The sequence below is a fragment of the Amphiura filiformis genome, chromosome 1 (genome assembly GCF_039555335.1).
Source record: "Amphiura filiformis chromosome 1, Afil_fr2py, whole genome shotgun sequence".
NCBI classification, from domain to species: domain Eukaryota; kingdom Metazoa; phylum Echinodermata; class Ophiuroidea; order Amphilepidida; family Amphiuridae; genus Amphiura; species Amphiura filiformis.
Window position 1 is genome coordinate 57744872 of NC_092628.1, and position 22896 is coordinate 57767767.

At 37.4% G+C, this 22896-nt stretch overlaps 1 protein-coding gene across 1 annotated transcript; it reads left to right on the top strand.

Moving 5' to 3' along the window:
- LOC140149634 (uncharacterized) lies at positions 1-20353 on the top strand. Its single transcript, XM_072171717.1, has 4 exons — positions 1-99; positions 14953-15643; positions 18303-18560; positions 19291-20353. Exon 4 carries the CDS (start codon positions 19504-19506, stop codon positions 20338-20340), a length of 837 nt encoding a protein of 278 aa, XP_072027818.1. The 5' UTR covers positions 1-99; positions 14953-15643; positions 18303-18560; positions 19291-19503; the 3' UTR covers positions 20341-20353.
- The last annotated feature ends 2543 nt before the right edge of the window (positions 20354-22896 follow it).

The following is a 22896-nucleotide window of genomic DNA, read 5'->3' on the forward strand; positions in this document are numbered from 1 at the left end:
GTACGATTACCACGTTGGTAAACAGTACGAACTGCTGATATTTTCGTGGATGTTTCCCCGTTGTTTTCGCCTAGATTTGATTGATATTTTAAGACTAGGGTAAGGCAATAAAAAATTATTTTTTATTATTTTTATTATTTTTTGCTATATTTTGTGGAATCATGGAAAATTTTAAGTTTGCACAATCATGCACGTATGTAGACTGCGGAACTCAGTCCTCAATGATAGTCAGTCATTTATCTTTTGGTCGTTATATGACTATCATTTGAGGGACTGAGTTGTTATAATATATCTTCCGAGGTGCAATTTCAGACAATAGCTGGGGATTAGTGGGGCAGAGGTTATCTATTGAATCTTTTCATGACCACTGAAGCATAGTCAAGTCTGCCAAGGACACTCGGTACAAATTGAAAGACCATCACAAAAGAATGCATGCATGTCAGGTCATCGACACCAATTTGGACAAGCGGCTAGGGGACGCAGGGGTAACCTTGTCAATCAAATACTTCATCTATTGTGTTCAATACTTAATCCGATAAGTGATCGGTATTTGTATCGATAAAAGTAGGATCATGGAATTAAGCTACGGCGGCGCACTTTAATACTTTACCTGGATTCTGGACAACAAGTTGTCATGACTTAATTTATTCTTTGTGATTATCATTTTTTTTTAAACCGATATTAAAAATATAAACAAAATAATGATAATATTATAAGAATATAAGGTATATAAGATTTTTTTTATTAGGCTGAGTAAAAAATAAAACATGTTTCACGTCCAGGTTTTTGAAAAAAAGGAGGAAGAGGGGGCTTTTTATTTTCTATTTTTTATCGCAAAATTGGTGTAAATACCCATACTTAGAGCTGTTTTAGCGTACAATCCGTACATACAATAATGCCTGGAAAAAGGAGGAGGCCCTTTTTTATTTGTTGTTCTGAGAGTTACACCCCCTCAAATGATCACAAAACCTTCCTAAAATGTTTCTTGTATCTTAACAAGGCTATAGAAAGCATCCCAACTTCCTAGACATATTTTTTGAAAAGTTATAACTGAATTTCAAAAAATAAAAATTTATTGAGAAAACCTCAAAAAAAGGAAGCGGAGGGGACGTGAAACATGTTTATTTTTTTTATTTGGCCTTAAAGAAATTAAAACTTTTTTTATCATTATCATATAGGCCTAAATATGAATTTGTAACGTTATACATTATAAATATCCGCACAAACAGCATGACTATACTATAGCTTGTCATAAAATGTAGGTTTACCAATTCAATTTAGCAGAAAAATATTATATTAAAATGCGCTTTGTGTTTTTTTATTTGGTTAAAACATGGAAGAAAGAGATATCTCTTTCTTCCATGGTTAAAACTAAGCACTTTAATAATTCTCAAATTGTTAATACAAATAAGAATGCGTCTTTTGAGTATAGGCCTAATACATATTTATTAGTATTATAGTTTTGCAATATTATTTTTTGTTATTATTTATATATTGTGTTATTCAATTTTGAATTATGTTCAATTATCCCAGCAAACACAAAATGTTTTCGAGTTTTTGACATCATTCGCAAAAGGTTAGAAAAGGTTGCCAGAAAATGTTTAAATGTCTGGTTATATAAAGGGTATAAAGGGAATAAAACTTTTTCATAACATTCAAAAACATTTTCTGATTTACTACAAATATTCTCAAACCTATAATTATTTATTTTAAGTGGTGACAAAATATTTGGCAAAAAATGTTTGCAGAAAATATTTTTCAATAACGTTATTAAAACGTTTTTACCAAAACCAAAACCCAAAAATGTTTTGTGTTTGCCAGGATGGCCTTTCAGACTCTTTATAGACAGCTTTATATTATAAATGGTCAATTATTTAACATAAAAGTTATTATTATTATCATTATTTATAATTGATTTTTCATTATTATTATAAATTTTTATTTCATTTCAAATTGTAATTATTTAACTTCATGCTGGTTTATGCGCACACGTTAAACTTGGGTCCTCTGGGGATAATTGCCTATCGATTGGATTGATCATGGATATAAAAGTATTGGTGATGTCATAAGCTTAACTTTGGTGGACAATAGAATAACCATTGATTGACAAGGTTACCCCTGCGTCCCCTAGCCTTGTTATGACACAAATTTGGTGTCTGTTATGCACCTCGAAATATGTACCTTAAAGTCTGTATCTAGCACGTATGCACATCCCACATGTCATGTATGTACGTACGTGGTGGCATGCATTGTTCATTGTCACATGTGTTACAATGATCAATGTAGCCATGTGGTCATGGTGGTAGTCCTGCATCTGAAGTTGGCAGGGCCGGATTTACCATAGGGCCAGATGGCTTTGACTTTGACTTTGACGAAATACTCCGCAACGCCTCTTCTGAAGCCAAACGCAAAGGAATGTGAGAGCTAGACTGCCTAACTGTAGGTATCCTAGGTGAATTCAAATTTGCCATCAAACTGCATCATTTTATATATCAAATTAAAGCCCTTGAGTAAACTAAGCCAAAACTGAAAACCTTTTTTTCATAGCACTTTCCGTAGCAAAGTTACATCTTGTCAAAGATTGACTTTCATCAAAAAGATTCAGCTAGCAAAATTCCCCAAAACAGCATTTCGGGGGTGTTTCTAGATCTTAGTCTCATGGCGATGGCAGCTTTTTTTAATGGAACTGCTATCAAAATCACTCTAAAATTCCATGTGCGACTTGATTATCACCATAAAAAATCATATATATTTGGGTCAAGTGAAGTATAGAAAACATATTTATGTAGGTTTCCTTCACCCACCTATTCTCGAAAAAAATTCAAATTTCTATGTAAATATGCATTGTGTTGGGGCCCCGGTCTCGTAATTAAGCTGACTAGTAAATGTGTTAACTAAGGTTTGCCTAGGTTACCTACTAACTGGCCTGTATCTCATTTCGGCCAAAGTACGTCTGTAATACATACCTGTTTTTAATGACTTTGCAACAATGTTTCTATTGTCAGCAATAACTGCTTGCATTCACACTTTTGAGATTATATGGTGAATTTTCGTACACATCATAAATAAGTGAAATCAGAATATCCTGAAAGGAATTTAGGTAACAAATTCAACGACACTGACCTCGCAACAGCTAATGTTTTCATGTAAACATGGCGTCATTAGACATTTTTAGCCTAAGTTTCGTATCCTACTATCGGATCGTTGAAACAACGAAACCTCAATCCCCGGCCTGCTATTCAAAAGTATCTCATTTTGGAAAATGGATCTCATTTTGGAATCATCTCAAATTGAATAGAATTGAGAAGCAATTTGAGATCCAATATGAGATCCAATTTGAGTGTCAAATTGAGATATAATCCACCCAATTAGTTTTTATTGGGTGCTAACTATTATAGTTGGTGAAGTACTGTATCATGTATGGTACATGGAACCAGATGTACCCAGTGTCTGGACTTCTCATGGTCAAGTATATTAGGTTTAATGGTGTTCATGGTCTTTTGTAAACAACCAATTCATGCCTCTTGTTCTGTGTCCTCAAACAAGGTCAACCCTCTGATGTTGAATGCATTTGTAGTAAACTATAAATAGTAACTTCAAAAGATTTTTCAGCTTTTCTCCAAAATAAGTTTGAGAGGGAGGGAATTGAACAAATCTTAATCAAGTTTGTAGGAAAAAAAAAATAGAGAATGCAATTTTCAATGTTTCAGAAGTGTTAGCCGAGAATGTGATAAATTTGATGTGCACGTTCCTACAGAAAAGTGGTTTCATTTCATTCTTGAGCACCAACATTGAGTGAAAAATATGTCAGGTACTTTTAAGTGGGAAATAAAAAACAGGTAGGCCTAATGCCAAAAATCATTTGCACAAAACTAGAGTACCGGTATATAGTAAAATAGCGAACTTAATTCAGTGGCGTAGGCAGCTTTCTTGGTCAGGAGGGGCAAAATAAAATTTCGGGGGCACAGACGAAAAAAAATATACCGGTTTGGTTTTTAGAGAGGGACTAAGTGTGCGTGTAGCTCGCAAAAATTTTGTATTGCACTATTTTCGCCCATGATTGGGATGAAAGGGGCTTTCTGTGAGAATGAGCACGTGTGCGGTGTGCAAAATTTTTATATTTTACACTAATTTGGCCATGATCGGGGTGAAGTTTGGTGGAAAAGGGCGCCCCTTGTCCTCTTTCTTTTCCTTTGCCCTCCAGATTTTCTCTTTCATTTTTTGTCACAGGGGCACTTTTTCTTTCATTTTTTGTCAGGGGGGGGGCACTCTGCCCCCCTTGCCACCCCACTGGCTACGCTACTGACTTAATTACTAACAAAGGAATATCCAACAGAATAGTTCATTTCTGGTTGTTTGCTACGTACTAGTATTTAAAAAAGAATTAAATAAAAAGAGTTTTGTAATGTAGAAATAATTCATCATAGAGAAAAACAGAAACAACTAGTGGCAAATGGTGGTCATAGACCACAAACCTAGCTGGGGCGTGTTGGTGTTGTAGAGGTATCTGACCCCTGCAAAATGTTCCAAAAATGTTCCCCTGGTCATGAGGTTTGATGTCACCGAGTTTGAGTCCCATACTCCTTACAGATGTCCAGAAAATGCAATATTAAGATTTGACCCCAGATGACCTTTGACCTGACCCCTGCAAAATGTTCCAAAAATGTTCCCCTGGTCATCAAGTTTGTTGTCACCGAGTTTGAGCCCTGTACCCCTTACAAATATCCAGAAAATACATTTCTAAGATTTGACCTCTGCATGACCTTTGATCTGACCCCTGCAAAATGTTCCCTGGTCATGAGATTTGTTGTCACTGAGTTTGAGCCCCATACCCCTTGCAAATATCCAGAAAATGAAATTATAAGATTTGACCCCAGGTAACCTTTGACGTGACCCCTGCAAAGTGTTCCAAAATGTTCCCCAGATCACTAAGTTTGTTGTCACCCTAAGTTTGAGCCCTGTACCCCTTACATATGTCCAGGAAATGCATTTCTAAAATTTGACCTCTACATGACCTTTGACCTGACCCCTGCAAAATGTTCCCCTGGTCATGAGATTTGTTGTCACCGAGTTTGAGCCCCATACCCCTTACAGATGTCCAGATAATGCAATTGCAAGATTTTACCCCTTAATGACCTTGGACCCCAATTCTGTATGCAAGTTATAGGCGTGTGGTATAGCTGATGCATTTATGCAAATGACATCATTGTACTATATAATATGTGGCAGAAGAAGCATTTTGAAGATATTTGGTTAAATACCGGAAATTCCCCCTTAATGACCTTTGACCCCAATTCTGTTTAGACACTATGGGCACTGGATATAGCCGATACATATGTGCAAGTTACGTAATTGTAGGGTGTAACATGTAGGCGTAGAAGCATTTTGAAAATATTGCCAGAAAGAAGAAGAAAGAAGAAAGATCCGATAGCAAAACAGTACCTAGCTTGGGGGGTTGGTTGTAAACCCCCCAGCTAGGTAAAACCCTGATAATGTGGGATGCATTAGTGTAGTATCAATAACACATGTACATGCACTGGTAATTGACCTTGTCTTCTTGGCAGAGAAACATGATCTGTAACTTGTAATATAAGCACAAAATTCCCAATGCTACTTAAGGCCTTGCTCTACCAAAATACAATTTTGGTGATCCCCATCCAACTTCTTTGACCATGAGATATGACAAACATTTTGTACTAAGCACCAATTGGGTGATTATGGATCTCATATTGGTACTCAAATTCGTTCTCAAATTGCATCTCAATTCTATCCAATTTGAGATGATTTTCAAAATGAGATCCATTTTCCAAAATGAGATAGTTGTGTACAACTGATATATATATTGAAATAAAACTCGAAACATCCCGTGTTATTCCTCAAAACTACATGCACCTTCATTAATAAAAAATTGAAATCCTAGTAGAAATCCGTTATCGAAAATTGTTTGATATAAAAGCGTCACCAAAAGTAATTTTTCTGAAGAGTAGATACAGCGTGTCAAAATGGCGGCCGAGTCGCATCCCCCAGCTTTGTACGTGTACCCAGGTCACGGTATGTCTACGTGACGAACAGTCAAGGTCAGAGAACAGCGCAACCTGTCTGCTGTCATGATAGTTAGTTTTAGTTTTTTTTTAGTTTTTATTCGGATATCACTTTTACATCAGTGGCACTCATCAATATGATGGTGCATCCAAAAACATTTAAATAATAACAATGTGAATAAATATATAAAACAAAATTAAATTAATTTAAAATTAAACAGCAGTAAATACAAATGATACGTTTCAAACATGAAAATAAAAAATAAAAATATTTACACTGAAGTAAACCTCATTATATGTACATTAATTAGTAGCCTACTCAAGGACATTAATCAGAACTTGAATATAAAAAGAAAAATAATAAAGACATTATTTATAATGCCTTCAAATGTGTCCTTAAAGACCATGCACATTTTATGTACGATTTACAATAGGCATCAAACATATCATCAATAATATTTTGGAATTCTGCGGCGCTGTCAATCATCCTTATTGCCTTTGTCGAACAGACTTTTACGCAGGTAAGAGCTCACGCTGTCCTCACTTTTAGGATCGACGAGCGTCATGCCGACACAATCTGGTTGTGTAGGAGACTATCATCGTGATGCCCACGTTGGAACCATTGGATTACGGAAGAAATATTCATACCAGGACTGAAGCAAATGTGGCCATTTCTATGTTTGTACCGGGCAAGTACCGGACATTTTTCAACACGGAGCTAGCGGAAAATACTGCAAATTCGTCCAAGGTAAGCAAAGGGTTAACGTTGGGGATCGCATTTTTAACTTTGACTAAACTGTTTCGGAGTTAAGGCACGCTAAAAGTAGACCATTTTGGGGGCTGTATTTGGTGTACACTTATTCGCTATTGCTGAAGTATACCCGCCGAATCATGTACCAATACACAAGGTATTGGTACATGAGATCAGGTATATGTGAGAGCGCTGAGAGAGCTATTAATCTTGGAGTTTTTGCTGTTTTCTTAGGTGGTTGGTTACTTCTTGTTTGAATGCTTCCGCTGTTTCGATGTTAATGATGTTGTTAGGCAGGGTATTCCATTCATTAATTGTTTTTGGAAAAAATGAGTCTCTGAGACAGTTCTTGTTGGCTCGTGGTCTGTTAAATGCCTTGACGTTTTGACGGCGAGTGGGGCGGGTGACTGGTATGAGAAATTCTTGAGCCGGTATGGCGACCTGACCTGTGGTGGTTTTGTGTAGCAGAGTGAGGCGACTAGCTTGTCGACGCAGTTGTAGTGAGTCCCATTCCAGTTGTGTCAACATTTTAGTGACACTATTGGTCGTAATTTCTGCAGGCAAATCTTGCAGCTTTGCGTGGCACCGCCTCCAATTTAAGTATGTGTTCTTTAGTTGCCGGATCCCATACGGTTCCGCAATACTCTACATTGTAGGTGCGGCCGCACTAATGCCTTATAGGCAGTTGATTTGAGTTCAGTGGTACACGGATGCAAATTTCTACGCACTACCCCTAGAACTCGATTGGCTTTTGAGATGGCATGATTGATGTGGTTATCCCATTTAAGATTATTTGTTATTTGAATACCCAGATATGAGTGTGAGTCCGTTTCTTGCAACACAGACTGCCCTAGTTTGTACTGATGGGTAGTCTTACTTCTAGAATGTGACAATTTAAGTGTGAAACACTTACTGGCATTAAATTGCATTTGCCAGTTGTTTTGCCACATATGCAAGGTATCAAGATCAGATTGAAGGCGAGAAACATCAGAGTTGTCGTGGATGGGGCGATATATTACACAGTCATCAGCAAATAAACAAACCTCCGACGAGATGTTACCAGGGAGGTCGCTTATATATGCTAAGAACAATAAGGGGCCGAGGACGGTGCCTTGGGGAACGCCTGATCTAACTGGCACCCACTGTGAATTGTGAATGATCACCATCCACGACAACTCTCTGTTTCCGCTGTGTTAAAAAAAATTTTTACCCATGTATGAGTCCTGTCGGTTATACCATATTTTTCTAACTTGTAAAGCAGCCTCTGGTGAGGAACCGTGTCGAACGCCTTGCTGAAGTCCATGATTACCATATCGACAGATGTTTTGGAATCAAGGGCTTCAGCAAGGTCGTTGACAGTAAGGATTAATTGGCTCTCACACGAGTGACCACGGCGGAAGCCGTGTTGCCTGTCCGATAGGACATTGAAATTATTAAAGTGGTGCATAATTTGGCTATGAAGTATGTGTTCTAACAGTTTGCAACAAATAGGTGTCAAAGACACAGGCCTGTAATTTGATGCAGTGGCTCTGTCCCCTTTTTTAAAAATTGGGGTGATGTTAGCTGTGAGCCAGTCTGAAGGAAGGGACCCTGTGTCTAAAGACTTCCTGAAAATGTGTGTCATAACGCCGGTGTGAGTTCTTTGGCAAAAGATTTCAGGATTTTTGCTGGGATGCCGTCCGGCCCTGGGGCCTTGTTAACTTCCAAATCATTCAGTAATTTGAATACCCCCTCCTGGTATATTTCAAAATCAGGCATTGGGGGATAACACTGTTGTTTAGGCAGGTTATCGGTAGGGTTTTCATTGGTAAAGACCGATTCAAACTGGTGATTTAGGATTTCAGCTTTTCCAACACTATCACTAATATTAAGTGAGCCATTGCTTCTAAGAGCAGGAATGCCCACACTATATCGTTGCGTAACTTCTTCACGAAGCTCCAGAATTGCTTAGGGGACTCAATGCATGAGGATCTTACCCATCTCCAGTATGCCACCTTAGTGTCTTTTTGTACTTCTTTACGGATGTTTCTGAAATTTTGTTTGTCAGTTTCATTACCAGATTTTCTAGCTTTGTTAAAGATTCTTTGCTTTTTCCTCAACTTCCTACGGATGCTCGGTGAGATCCATGGGGTATTACCGGGTATTCTTTTTTGAAGAATAATTTGAGGGAATGTGTGTGTCCATTGCCTGAAATATACCTTCTTTAAACAATTTCCAATCATCCTCAACAGTGGAAGAATTTGAGTCCAAAATTTTGGAGCTGAGATTGGTAAAATCTTTCTTCAACCCTTCATTATTGGCTTTTTGGTATTTGTACACTTTTCTAGGCTTAGATTTCAAAAGCTTAGGAGATGTTGCCATATCAATCATTGGGATTAATAAGTACAATGAAATAATGAGTAGGGCAGGTTTCTTCTTCGTCTTACGTAACAGTATTGTTCTAAAAAAAAAACCGGAAGCACTACATATGGCGCTCTTATGCCGCTCTAGCTGAAATACAGCAAGATAATGTAAGATAGTAAATGTAAACCTGTATTTTAGCTAGAGTATCTCGAGCTACGGCTAAGGGACCGTTCAGAAACACTTGTAAGGGGGGGGGCTGATGCAAAAAGGGGGGCCCTGAAAAATTTTGACTCTCATAAGGGGGGGCCTGAAAAAAATGACCACAAATTTTCCTGGAGAAATTGAGTTTTTATGCTTTTCTGAAATTTTATATCCTGAAATTTTAGAGGTCTGTAAAGGGGGCCCCAAAAAATATTTGCGATAAAAAATTTTCCATCGGTCCCTTACAAGTGTTTGTGAACGGTCCCTTCGCGCGCACTGGCCTATTTGTAGCAAATTATTAAGGGGGTACTACTGTGGTAAATTTGTGACTATTTATGCATTTTTCTCCAAAAAGTAATAACACACTGGTAATAAAAGTTATGTATATTATTGGGGCAAGGAATCCAATTACTACACTGAAATTTCATTGACTCAAGACAAGCGGTTATATACACGTATGATAGGAAACTAGGTACATCCTAGTGGTATCTTATTTCTTATCATAAATGGCCATGCGTTTTGAGTTGGGCCAGTAAATAGGTGGAGATGTTACATGCGCGTGGCATTTTAGGGTTCATCTTTTTAATTTTCTCAGTTAATATGTAGCTTATGTAGTTAAATTTGGTGTCAAATTAAAGCTTGTGATGAGACCAATTAAGTAAACCTTACAAAAGTTGTAAAAAGTTATTAACATTTGAATAATTTGCATCTAATTAGCATAATGTGCGGGGTGGAGGAGGATCAGGAGGAGGAGGATCAGGAGGAGCAAATTTAATAAAAGTGACCCCAGGGTCATATGATGCAAGAGGTCCATTTCTTTTTCACATTTTACAATTCACTTTAAACTGCATACTATAACACCATACAATCATATTCCAGGTAATTTAATTTGCTTTGAGAAGCAATTTTGCATATTTTATTTTCCGTTCGGGTTACACATTGAAGTCAATGGGAAAATATGCCTTGAAAGAGGCTGGCGCAAAATCATTTTAATTTTATTGAACCCTATGATGTTATATATGTATTTAAAGCTCTGATTGAGAGGAATTCAAAAATGGAACTTTTAAATATGTGGGGTGAAGCTAACTTTTTTTTTTTTAATTTGTCAAATTTTACATTTTTTCCCTAAAATATCTGGTATTTTCAGTTTCATAATTCATTAGTGTTACACCCTGTGCCATTTTAAAGTGCATTTTTGGATTCCTTGGTTCATTTGCAGCCAGAAAATGTATACTTTTATATATGTTGGGTATAATGTGTGAAAGATATTCATATCCAAACGAAAAACATGCAATTTTCATCTCACGAAAACATGTAACGCATTACCGGCCCAACTCAAAACGCACGGCCACATAACAAACCACTTGTCTTGGGTCACTGAAATTCCAGTGTAGTACTTGGATACCTTGTCCTTGCCCCTATAATATACATAACTTTTGTTACCACTGTGTTATTAGTTTATGAGAAAAATGCAAAATTAGACACAAATTTATCGAGGGGTGTAGTACCCCCTTAACTTCAACTGAGCTAAAATAGTCTAAAATTGAATTTTTTTCGCGCGCGGTCCTACTGAAATCTAAAACTTGGCCACTTGACTGCACATGCCTTCCTCACAGTGCTTTTGGGGGCCTCCAAATTTTGGCCTGGCCCAGGGCCCCCCAAAAGGCAAATCCGGCCCTGGAAGTTGGTACCCCATTTTAGGGACTAGATGGAATAATTATGAGCCCTGGCGGGAGGGTAAATTTATTTTTTGGGGGGTGGGCAAGACATTTTTGGCGAGCCGAAAAGGGGCGGGGCAAGCAATTTTTGGCAAGCAAAAAGGGGCAGGGGAGCAATTTTGGCAGGCACACTGCCACTGGCCTTGGGTGTCAATCCGGGGGCATGTCCCTCCACATTTTGGGATGTGGGGACACAATATCAAATTGCCCTCCCCCAGTTCCAATAATTGAAAGTTGACACTCCCAACTCCCGGTCCCAAGATTCCAAGAAGTGCTGTGTATGTGACGAGAGTGAAGAAATGAGAACCGAAACATGGTAAAACTAAGCTACAGCTGTATGCCAAATGTGAGCCAAATTATATCTGCACACAACATATCATGAAGACCAGAGAGCCTCAACAGACCAAACAAACAAGATACCAGCTGCAACTGCAGAAATAATGAGTGCCCACTGAAAGGTAATTGCTTGATCAACAGTGTCGTATATCAAGCCACAGTCTCACATCGGGCTCACTGAAAACTCATTTAAAACCCGCTACAACCAACATACCGAGCTTCTGAAATGAGGAGAAACGCAATGCAACAACGCTGAGTGAATACATTTGGAAGCTGAAAAACAACAAAGTAACTTATTCAATAAATTGGAGAATCATCAGCAGAGCAAGAGCATACTCCACATCGAGCAAAATCTGCAACCTCTGCCTCAAAGAAAAGTTCTTCATCATCCATAGACCACAGTTTTCTTCTCTCAACAAAAGAAATGAACTTAGTACATGTAGGCACAGAAAAAAACATTTGCTACAATGTATGTAACTATTAGATTTGCAATATTGAATTGGCATACATGTAGAGTAAGTTTACCTTCTGTAACATTTTGTGATAAAGCATAGGCCTACTGCGAGTATACCACCTGTTGCGCCAACAGCCATTAATATTTAACGCGCGTATATACGTATGCGTAAGATAAAGCGATTTTGCATACTTTACACGGGCATAAATTTATGCGTGGTAGCTGCGCCGTTTCTGAACTGGCAGTAGGCCTACGCCTAGCTTAACATTAACTTTTTGACACTCTACTGCATTTGGTTTCTGAAGAGTGAGGTCTTGTTTCAAGACCTCACGAAACAGTTCTGTAAAACTACAATGTAATTTTGTTCCTTGTTTATAATTACTATAACACCATACAATCATAGGTCCTATTCCAGCTAATGTAATTTGCTTTGAGAAGCAATTTTGCATATTATGTTCCGTTCGGGTTAGTCCGACGAGTAGGACCTTTTTTTCTAAGTTACCAGACTATACTCATTTCACACTGATCACTATCTCACATGGTGCAAGAATTGTTAGGCTTTTACCACTACCAGTGGCGTACCGTGGCCTCTCCTACCGGGGGGTGGGGGGGGCTGACGAAAATTCAGTTTTGCCGCCCCTTAACAGGAAGGTGGTTTGAAAAAGTGAAGAGCAAAAAAAAAAGCAACACATTTTGATGTATAGTACAATTTTTTCACAATCTTCTATACTTTTTCAAATTTTTTTCGCCCGTTTTCTTTACTAATTCTTTTTGCCGCCCCTTCGTTGTTGCTGCCTCCTGCTTTTTGCTGCCCCTTTTTCCGAGCCCCCTGCTTTTACCCGGGGCTCGCGCCTCAAAGTCCCCAAAATATGCGCATGACTACTGACGAAAAAGTAGACCGACGTTAAAAGTGATATAGTTGACCTATTTGTCTACAGCCTGTCTCAAAAAAAATTGTGCAAGTGAAAAGCGCCCTCTCTGGCAATTAGAAAATACCGTTGTGACATAATGCTTACATCAACGTCAAGGGCGTAGTCTTAGCTCTGAAATGCCGTTTGTTCTGTTCAATTTGCTTGTTTTAATCTCGAGATATGTTTAGATAAAGACGAAAGGGTAAAATCACAATTGTGCCACTTTTACTAGGGAAGAGGGCTTTACATGTAACAGTGATAGCATCAAGTTTATCAAGAGTTCCTTCGTGAAATCAAAAGAATGCATCAATAACACAATACAAACTTTTTTTGACTGTTTTTTACTGTTTCATCATGATGCAGGAATGATGATTCTCTTTTTCCACTTAAAAGAGATTAAAAGATAAATAAATACTTCACATTCTGCTGTAAAAATTAAATACATGTACAAGTCAATGATTTTATCATGATTCTATTCGCTTTTTTTTTCTATTCGCTTAGTCACTTAAGACATGTTAAAAGACAAACAAATATTGCGCATGTTATAGGTTAACGAACCCGTATTACTTGTTGGGAGAGATATTAGACAAAATAATACGCAGCGTGCTGATGTTGATGCGCCTAATACATGCGCCCGAAAGGAGGATTGCAATAGACGCATCAACATCAGCTATCATTGATTTACATGTACAGCTCTCTTCCCTAGTAAAAGTGGCACAATTGTGATTTTACCCTTTCGTTGTTCATTAAGCATATCTCGAAATTGGAACAAGCAAATTGAACAGAACAAACGGCATTTGAGAGCTAAGACTGCGCCCGTGACGTTGATGTAAGCATTATGTCACAACGGTATTCTCTAATTGCCATAGAGGGCGCTTTTCACTTGCACAATTTTTTTTGAGACAGGCTGTATATATTTTGCGTTTTAAAGAACGACAAAGTTTATGACCTCAATGAATAACTTGTGATGCTTCTGGCGAGATGGCACAAGACAATTCGCAAAATAAAATATATTGATATTAATCCGCGATGTTGTAAGGCCCGCCGATTACGAGCTGATCAAACTATAGAAAGAGACTGGTGCAAAATTATTTTAATTTTATTGAACCCTATGATGTTTTAAATATGTATAAAAAGTTTGACTGAGAGGAATTCAAATTATGGAACTTTTAAATATGTAGGGTACACCTAATTTTTTTTTTTTTTTTTAATTTGTCAAATTTTCACTTTCTAAAATATTTGGTATTTTCAGTTTCGTAACTCCTTAGTTATACCCTATGCCATTTTAAAGTGCATTTTTGGATTCCTCATTTCATTTGCTGCAAGAAGATGTATACTTTTATATATTTTGGGTATGGAAAGATATGGACATTCAAAGGAAAAAAACATGCAATTTTCAACTTGCAATTAAACATGTTACGCATTACCGGCCCAACTCAAAACGCATGGCCAGTTTTGTTTAAATAATATGTAGGACTTCACCCCAGGCCTGTAGCCAAGATTTATTTTGGGGGGGTGCTGATTTTGAAAAAGTGGACCTTTTTTTTCAAAATTTGAACCTTTCTGGACTGAGGGGCGGATTTGGAGATTTTTGGAACAAAAGGGCATAACAAATCTCTATTTTGGCACCCCCCTGGCTACAGGCCTGCTTTGCCCTACATATTTGGTAAACACCTTGATTTGGGTATAAAATAGTGGAAAAATGCAAATTTTTGTGTGCTTCACATGCAATGAACCCAATGTGTATCAACTTTTCCGGGCAGCTTTATTTTCACTTTGAGTATGAAACTGAAATTTTCACATACTGCACGCGCATACGCATCTCAGCAAAATCAAGCCGAAATAATGCTCACAGGATAATTTTGTTTTCTTTGTCCCCTCCCCCAGACACACCACTAAAAATGAACTCGGAACTGCTTCAATTGGGCCTTCATATTGAACATTTTTCAAATGTCCACTATATGCCTTCATTTGATGCCCATTTTGAAAAATTTCCCAACGAATTCCCCTCAGTCAGACACCCTGCATTGGGCTACGAGAGGCCTGCTTTGTGGTCTAAAACCAAACCTGTGCACCCCCAATCAACATTGGATTGACGGCCTTGTTCATTGAGCTTCTTTTAGTGTGAATGTGATATTAATTATTGCGTGTGATTTGCTCCACATCATTTATAATTTTAATATTCTTACTTTTACAGTTCCACTGGAGCACACTGTGTCAAAAAATTGCAGATCACATTTACTGAAAATGTATCGCTGGAATTACAGACCTAAAAATGAAGCTACGAACCAGTTGTATGGAAGACAGCTGTCCCTAGGTTTAAATGATCTGAGAGAAGATAACCAATTATGCGACATCATTATCAATGTTGGCGGTACAGCTTTCAATGCTCACAGGGCTGTCCTGGCCGCATCAAGTGCTTACTACTACAAGGCCATGTTTACATCAGGGTTCAAAGAAAGTACTGAGAAAGAAATCAATATTGATGGCAATCCTGATGTTTTCAAAGTGTTGATTCACTATGCTTACACTGGGGTACTAAAGATGTCACCCAAGCTGGCTTTTGATGTGCTTGATATGGCATGCTATATGCAATTTACACATGTCTACAAAACTTATAAAACCATTGTTGACGGATATTTTAAAGCTTTTAAAGCTATTGATGAGAGCCATCAGATTCCGCCTGATGATGTATTTAAGATATACATGCTAGCAAAGAATTATGATGACTTTAAAGAGTTGGAAAAGGCTGCAGTTCAGTTCATGGAAGATAATGTTGAAGTGATGAAAAGATCAGATGTGTTTATGCAGAATGCTAGTGCATCATTCTTGGAGAACTTTCTGTGCGAGATGAACTAGCAACATGTCATGCAGATGAAGAAAAGCAGGTAAAGAACTTTGTGGATATTATAAAGGGTTAAAAAATACCACCCCCCCCCTAAAATTACAAAACATTTCTTTGCATAACTTTACATTTCATTGATTAGAAAAATTTAAAAATCTGTGAATGAAGGAATCGTTTTCCTACCCTCCGAAAGTTAAGATCTTTGTTTTGGCCAAAAATATCCGATACATGCAATGTACAAAAACATTCTTGATACAATGTTTTGATTTTATATTGTTTTCTTTAATTTTTATGTATACGATAACCCAGTCACCCATGCAATCATCTTGCAGTATAAAAGGGCTGTTTCACAATCAGGGTACATATTTCAAAATCCATGTTTCTTAGCATCCTGCTGCTTAATGAAAGAAACTGAATGATTTCTTTTAATTTATAAATGAAGTATGTCTACTCCCCTTAAAATCACACATAAAAGAAATCACACAAATGCCTTAGTTTTTTCATTATATGGTGAAAAGTTCACTTTTTTTGACATTTTGACGTTTCATCTTCAAAAGGCACATTTTGAAAGCTGTAATTTATATAGTAAAGGAATTCTAAATTTACTACTGGGTGACATTTCTAAATGTAGTTATATGCACCTAAGTTTTGAAATTAAAATCATTTGCATATTTGAATTACAGAAAAAATGCGACCCAAAGAAAGATTTGTCAAAAATCTCCAAAATAATGTCCCCTCCTTTACATTTGATTTTATGAAGCACTATAAATCAATTTAAAACCCTTCCAAATTGTGCAGAATGGGTGAAAAGTTTCATGTGTATCCTGTTATTCAAAGTACCAAAAGTCATGATTGTACATCAAGTGGCGGAGTGGGGACGAGTCTTACCAAGTGATGTCAAAAAAACCATGTCCCCTCCTTTACAGCATTATTCTCTCTGCAATATATTTTTGCAGTTAGGTACCATGTTTTTAAATTACATTTTTAATAGCTCAAGTGCAACCATTGTAGGGATAAGAACCAATTTTTGAAATTCACTATAGATTTTTTTCTTTTGCCACATCCAAAAATGTCCCCTCCTTTACGCTTGATAATACAAAATCATGACTTTGTCTAATTTTATATATTCCCACACTGATAGAGTGGTGAAAAGTAGTTAAATATCATAATAGGAACTGCTGATGATAATTAAGTGTGATTTTTGGAGAAATAATTTGTAATTCCAATTTTAAGATTTCAGCCTGTCAAAAAAAATGTGTCCCCTCCTTTACGATCAATGGTTTTTGCATTTTATTAAAATAATAGGATTGTCTTTGTTTGAACTAAAGAAAAGTGAACCTAGGAAGATGGGTTGGATACAAGCAGACATAAAAATAGCAAAATCCACTTGGTCAATGTTATTATTTTGATTTTATGCTCCAAATAGTCAACAAAACTATGTAAAGGAGGGGACATTTTTTGACACATTTGTCTTCATATCTCAAAAACGCTAAGTAGTATGACCGCCAAACTTGACATGAGACAAGATACTAACCCACTGCATCATGTAAATGCATATTTGTGTAGATTTTACTTGTTTTGGTAAACTTGCAAGTAACTTCCCTTAGTCAAATTCAATATTTGAACTATTTCCATCAGTTAACATGATTCTGCGAAAAATTGATGTTTACATAATATACAATCTGTATATCATTTGAAAGCTATATTTGTCAGCAATAATATTAGACAACTTTGGAGTTGAAAAAAGGCAGTATCAAATCATTGTAATGCTGTTTGTAAACTTTGGTATTTGGCCATTTTGCTTCATATAGCCAATTAAAAAATAATATTTGAAAAAAAAAAAAAAAAAAGTGGTTTGTGGCTAAAAAATTGTTAGAACTTGAAAATTTGATATATTTAAACCACTTTAACATTTAAAACAATCACATTAAGATGCTCTGATTTTGCACCCTCGTGCAACCCACTTGTGTACCCTGATTGTGAAACAGCCCAAAACAATGATTCATTGACATGACAAGAGTTTTTCTAGGTTTTATTGAACCGGTGTTTCAAAAATGGTAAAATCAATTTAGGAGTTACAAAGCATTTCTTTGCATAACTTGACATTCATTTTGTTGATTTGAAAAATGTAAAATCTTGTGAATAGAGGAATCTTTTTGCTACCCTTCCAAAGTTATCCCTTCTCAAAATCCTTTTGTTTTGGTAAAAAAAATAATCACATTTTTCAAAAATAATGCTTTAAAAAAAGTTGCACTTTTCAACATCTGACTGAGTTGGTTACTAAGGACATACTGGAAAAATACATTTTTTGTTAATTTTGAACATGTAATGGAAACTGTGTCCACCTTATGACATGCTACCATTACTGCTGATAAAAGGAGTACATTCGATTCCACACTGTACACAGTTTTAACTAGTCCCTGTTAAAACAGGGACTACAATGTACTTCAATTCCAGAAAAATACAGCACTAATTTTTTGGGATTAAAAAATATTATCAAGTTCTGCCAAATGAAACATAGCTCAATCCTGTTCCTAAATTTGACTTTTATTGTTAGTTAGGACTAACTAAAGAATTAGAATTTAGCTATTTTTCATTTGGCAAAACAGGATTGTATTTTTTTTATTCAAAAAAATTAGTTCTGTATTTTTCTGGAATAGGGAGTAAATGTATTATTACAACATGTACATATCCATTTGCAGGTGTTGGAGTTAGTCATCAACTGGTTGAAGCAGGACTGGGAGACCAGACATACACATGCACACAGCCTCTTGTCAAAGGTTCGACTTGGTCTTGTAACACCAGAACATCTGACTGAGTTGGTTACTAAGGACATACTGGAAAAGCCAGAGTGCAAAGCTCTAGTTGATGAAGTACTGCAACTGCGTACATCAAGTCAGTCTGACGCTACCTTGTCACTCAAGTCACCACAGCTATTTGCAAATAGAAACATCGTTACAGTAAGTATATGTACAATGTATGGTCGTCATGTACTTTTCTTTCCCAAAATTGAACAAAAATGTACTCAAATATGTGCTGGGGGAAAATATTTAAAGTGGTTTTTAACAGACTTTATAATATTATAGTCTCCATCTTCGACCGAATCTTTGCCGTTATCGTGTTATCATTTGCAAATTATGAAAATTTCCGTCATTGGGCTAGTGCGTAGCATGATCGTGTCGTCATTGCCAGTGAAAATTACCTATGTGCATGCATTTTGTTTTTGAATCATGTTTACGCGGGCATAAATTTATGCATGGTAGCTGCGCCATTTCTGAACTCGCAGTAGGCCTACGCTTAACATTAACAATTTGACACTCTACTACAAACCAAATTTGCTTTCTGAAGAGTGAGGTCTTGTTTCACATGATCCAATTTTGAATTCTCATCCACACATCACATACACACATAAAATTGTTGGCCAGCATTGTCCACAATCGTGGCTTGCCACATGTATCTCTGGTCTTGTCCTCCGCACCCGAAAGTCAGGGCCAATTAACTTTTTTCTTCATCTTTGTTCTTTCTTCCTTCCTTCCTTCCTTCCTTCCTTTCTTTCCTTTCTCTTGGCTAAAAGCATCAGGATGGTTAGGGTTAATGAACTTTTTACTGAGTTTGCCCCTCAAATTTCTGCATGTTTATGTGTATGCTCAATGACATTACTGTGTTAACATTTTTATGGTATCATTTCAGGCACCTGTATCTTCATTCGGTAGTATTGGAGATGCATTACACCGCTCATGCACAAAAACATTCAAGTACTACCACACCACACAACAGTGTTGGAAATATCTGGACGGGTTATATCCTCTGCCTCGTTCTGCATCTAATCAATCTTTAGTAGTGGTCAATGGAACACTGTATGCAGCAGGTGGTTTAGGTCAGCTCTATGACTCTGAGTATGACATGTCTGATCTGCTGTGTAAAATTGACTTCCACAGATATGACGCCAAGGAGAACTGCTGGATTCGATTATATAGTATGAACGTTGTAAGGAATAGTTTCCCAATGGTGTATTTAGATGGTTATATCTACGCAATTGGTGGATCAAATGATTATGGGAATGAAATCAGTGATGTGGAGAGGTTTGATTTAAGTACAGAGAGATGGGAAATTTTACCACCGCTTCCTGAAATATGTAGAAGCATATCAGCTGTAGCATTCAAAGGGAAGATCATAGTCCATGGGATTGATCTATATGCATCACAAGAAAAGTATATCTTGCAGGTCTATCATCCAAACTCAAAACACTGGCAGAGTGTACATAGTGAAGATCATGAAGTAGACAGACATGGTTCAATCAATCCCCCACATTTACATGTATATAAAGATGTATGCTATAGAGTTTCATATGTAAATAGTCAATGTGATAAACCAGTGGAAAGGTATTGTACTACAAAGCACAAACACAAGCCAGTAGTACATGCATTAGAAGTCCATCCCCAATCTAATGCAGCAGAAGATGATATCTTGGTGAAGGTTGGAGAGAGCATCAACCAAGAACACATCCCAGAGAACATGGTCGGTGCCTTCAGGATCGCTGATGAAGTGTTTGTTAGCGTCAATGGATTCAGCTATAACACTGGTATCTCCATCAGTTCAGATCAGATCACGGATGTAGATGTCGATCAGTGGAAACCGTTTAGTGACAGCAAGGGACACGGAGGAATGATTTGTAGTTTTACTTTTGATAGAAAAGAACTGGAAAAAGAAGTAGACTGGGAAGATATCCCATTTGAATAGCTGAAAGGATTGATCAACTATAGTACCGGTACCTGTCCTTTAGACCTTATTGGAATTATGGAATGGGCTAAAAAATTGATGACTTCCTGGGTTTTGTTGGGGAAGGGGTCAAAAAGTGTGATAATGTTTATATAATTTGGTTCATCTCAATTTTGGTAGTGACGTATATGCGTATTTTGCTTGCCACCGTTTAAAATCGCGTGCGTAAAGTCATATGCCCGCGTACATAAGCGGTTTATTACCATGCTTGCAGCGCAACCGCGAAGTAGCATTGACGTCACTACCAAACGTGAGGTGAACCAAATTATAGAGAGAAGGATATAATATGAATTTATTATTTTCAACATTTCACAATTATGTTCTTTAATCTTTAGACAGGGAGGGAGCTAGCAGCAGTGTAGCCAGCTTTATAGTGTGAGGGGGCAAATCCAAATTTTTTCCCCATTTGTAAATTTGTTTGTCGTATTTTTTTTAAATAGTCATTTTAATGATACTTTACTGTTTGCCGTCCCTATTTTCATCAATGTTTGCATAGAGAACTAATCTGTAAGTGATGAAATCAGAACTCGACTGGTGGTCGACCGGTTCCATTTCCATCCGGTTGGAGCCAGTTTCTATTGTTCTAAACAATTGAACGTAGTGCAACAGCCGGTGAACCGGCGGTCGAGTATTGATTTCTTCCCTAAATGAGTTGTTTGCCTCTTCTGCCTATTAGGCCCGGCTATTAGGCAGTTGTGTTTGGTACAGTTGGGGGAGGTCATGCTACCAATCAGATTCTCAACTACTCTTTTTAACTTATTCCTGTATACCAACATTTTCAGGATAATAATATAAAAGATATTCAGTTTATACTCCCTTGGCTTTGGAACCTGAAGACTCGCATTATTTTGGTCAAACTGACTTTCAAACCCTAACCATACTAAATACTACAAAGCGACTGTAAGACCAAGCATCCCACACAATCCGGTTGCAAATTGTCATCCACATATACACCATACACACTTAAAATTGTTGGCGGGCATTGTCCATACTCGTAGCTTGTTATCTCTGGTCTTGTCCTCCGCGCACCCGAGAGTCAGTGGTTCAAAACTCTGGGCGGAGAAATTAACATTTCTTTTCATCTTCGTTCTTCATCTTCATTCCTTCCTATCGTTCCTTTCTCTAGGCATCGGGATGGCAGGAACTTCCTTAAATTGCCGAGTTTGCTTCTCAAATTTCTGCATGTTTATGTGTGTGCTCAATGACATTACTGTGTTAACATTTTTATGGTATCATTTCAGGCACCTGTATCTTCATTCGGTAGTATTGGAGATGCATTACACCGCTCATGCACAAAAACATTCAAGTACTACCACACCATACAACAGTGTTGGAAATATCTGACTGGGTTTTGTCCTCTGCCTCATTCTGCGTCTAATCAATCTTTAGTAGTGGTCAATGGAAGACTGTATGCAGCAGGTGGTTTATCTCAGCTCTATGACTCTGAGTATGACATGTCTGACCTGCTGTGTAAACGTGAATTCCACAGGTATGACGCCAAGGAAAACTGCTGGATTCGATTAAATGGTATGAAGGTTGCGAGGAATAATTTCCCATTGGTGCACTTGGATGGTTATATCTACACAATTGGTGGATCAAATGATTATGGGGAGCAAATTAGTAACATGGAGAGGTTTGATCTAAGTAAAGAAGAATGGGAAATTTTACCACCGCTTCCTGAAAGATGTCACAGCATATCAGCTTTAGCATTCAAAGGAAAGATCATAGTCCATGGGATTACCCCAGCTGATTATCAAAGTGCATCACAAGTAAAGTATATCTTGCAGGTCTATCATCCAAACACAAAATACTGGCAGAGTGTACATAGCGAAGATCATGAAGTAGACAGACATGGTATTATCAATCCCCCACATGTATATAAAGATGTATGCTATAGAGTTTCATATGTGAATAGTCAATGTGATAAACCAGTGGGAAGGTATTGTTCTACAAAGCACAAACACAAGCCAGTAGTACATGCATTAGAAGTCCATCAGCTATCCGATGATGAAGCAACAGATGCTGTCTCAGTGAAGGTGGGAGTAAGCATCAACCAAGAACACATCCCAGAGAACATGGTTGGTGCCTTCAGAATCGCTGATGAAGTGTTTGTTAGCATCAATGGATTCAGCTGTAACACTGGTATTTCCATCAGTTCAGATCAGATCACAGATGTAGATGTCTATCAGTGGGAACCTTTTAGTAACAGCAAGGGACACAGAGGAATGATTTGTAGTTTCACTTTTGATAGAAAAGAAATGGAAAAAGAATTTGACTACTGGGGAGATATCATCCCATTTGAATAGCTGAAAGGATTGAAATTTTAGGATTGACCAACTATAGTACCTGACCTTTAGACCTGATTGGAAATTTGGAATTATGGAATGGGCCAAAAAATTGATGGGGAAGGGCACAGTGTATTTTACCCATACGAAAAATCATTCCGTACGGACCGTACCGTGCATGCACAGATCACAGACAGTGACGCAATCAACCAATCAGCAGTTGGAAAATCGT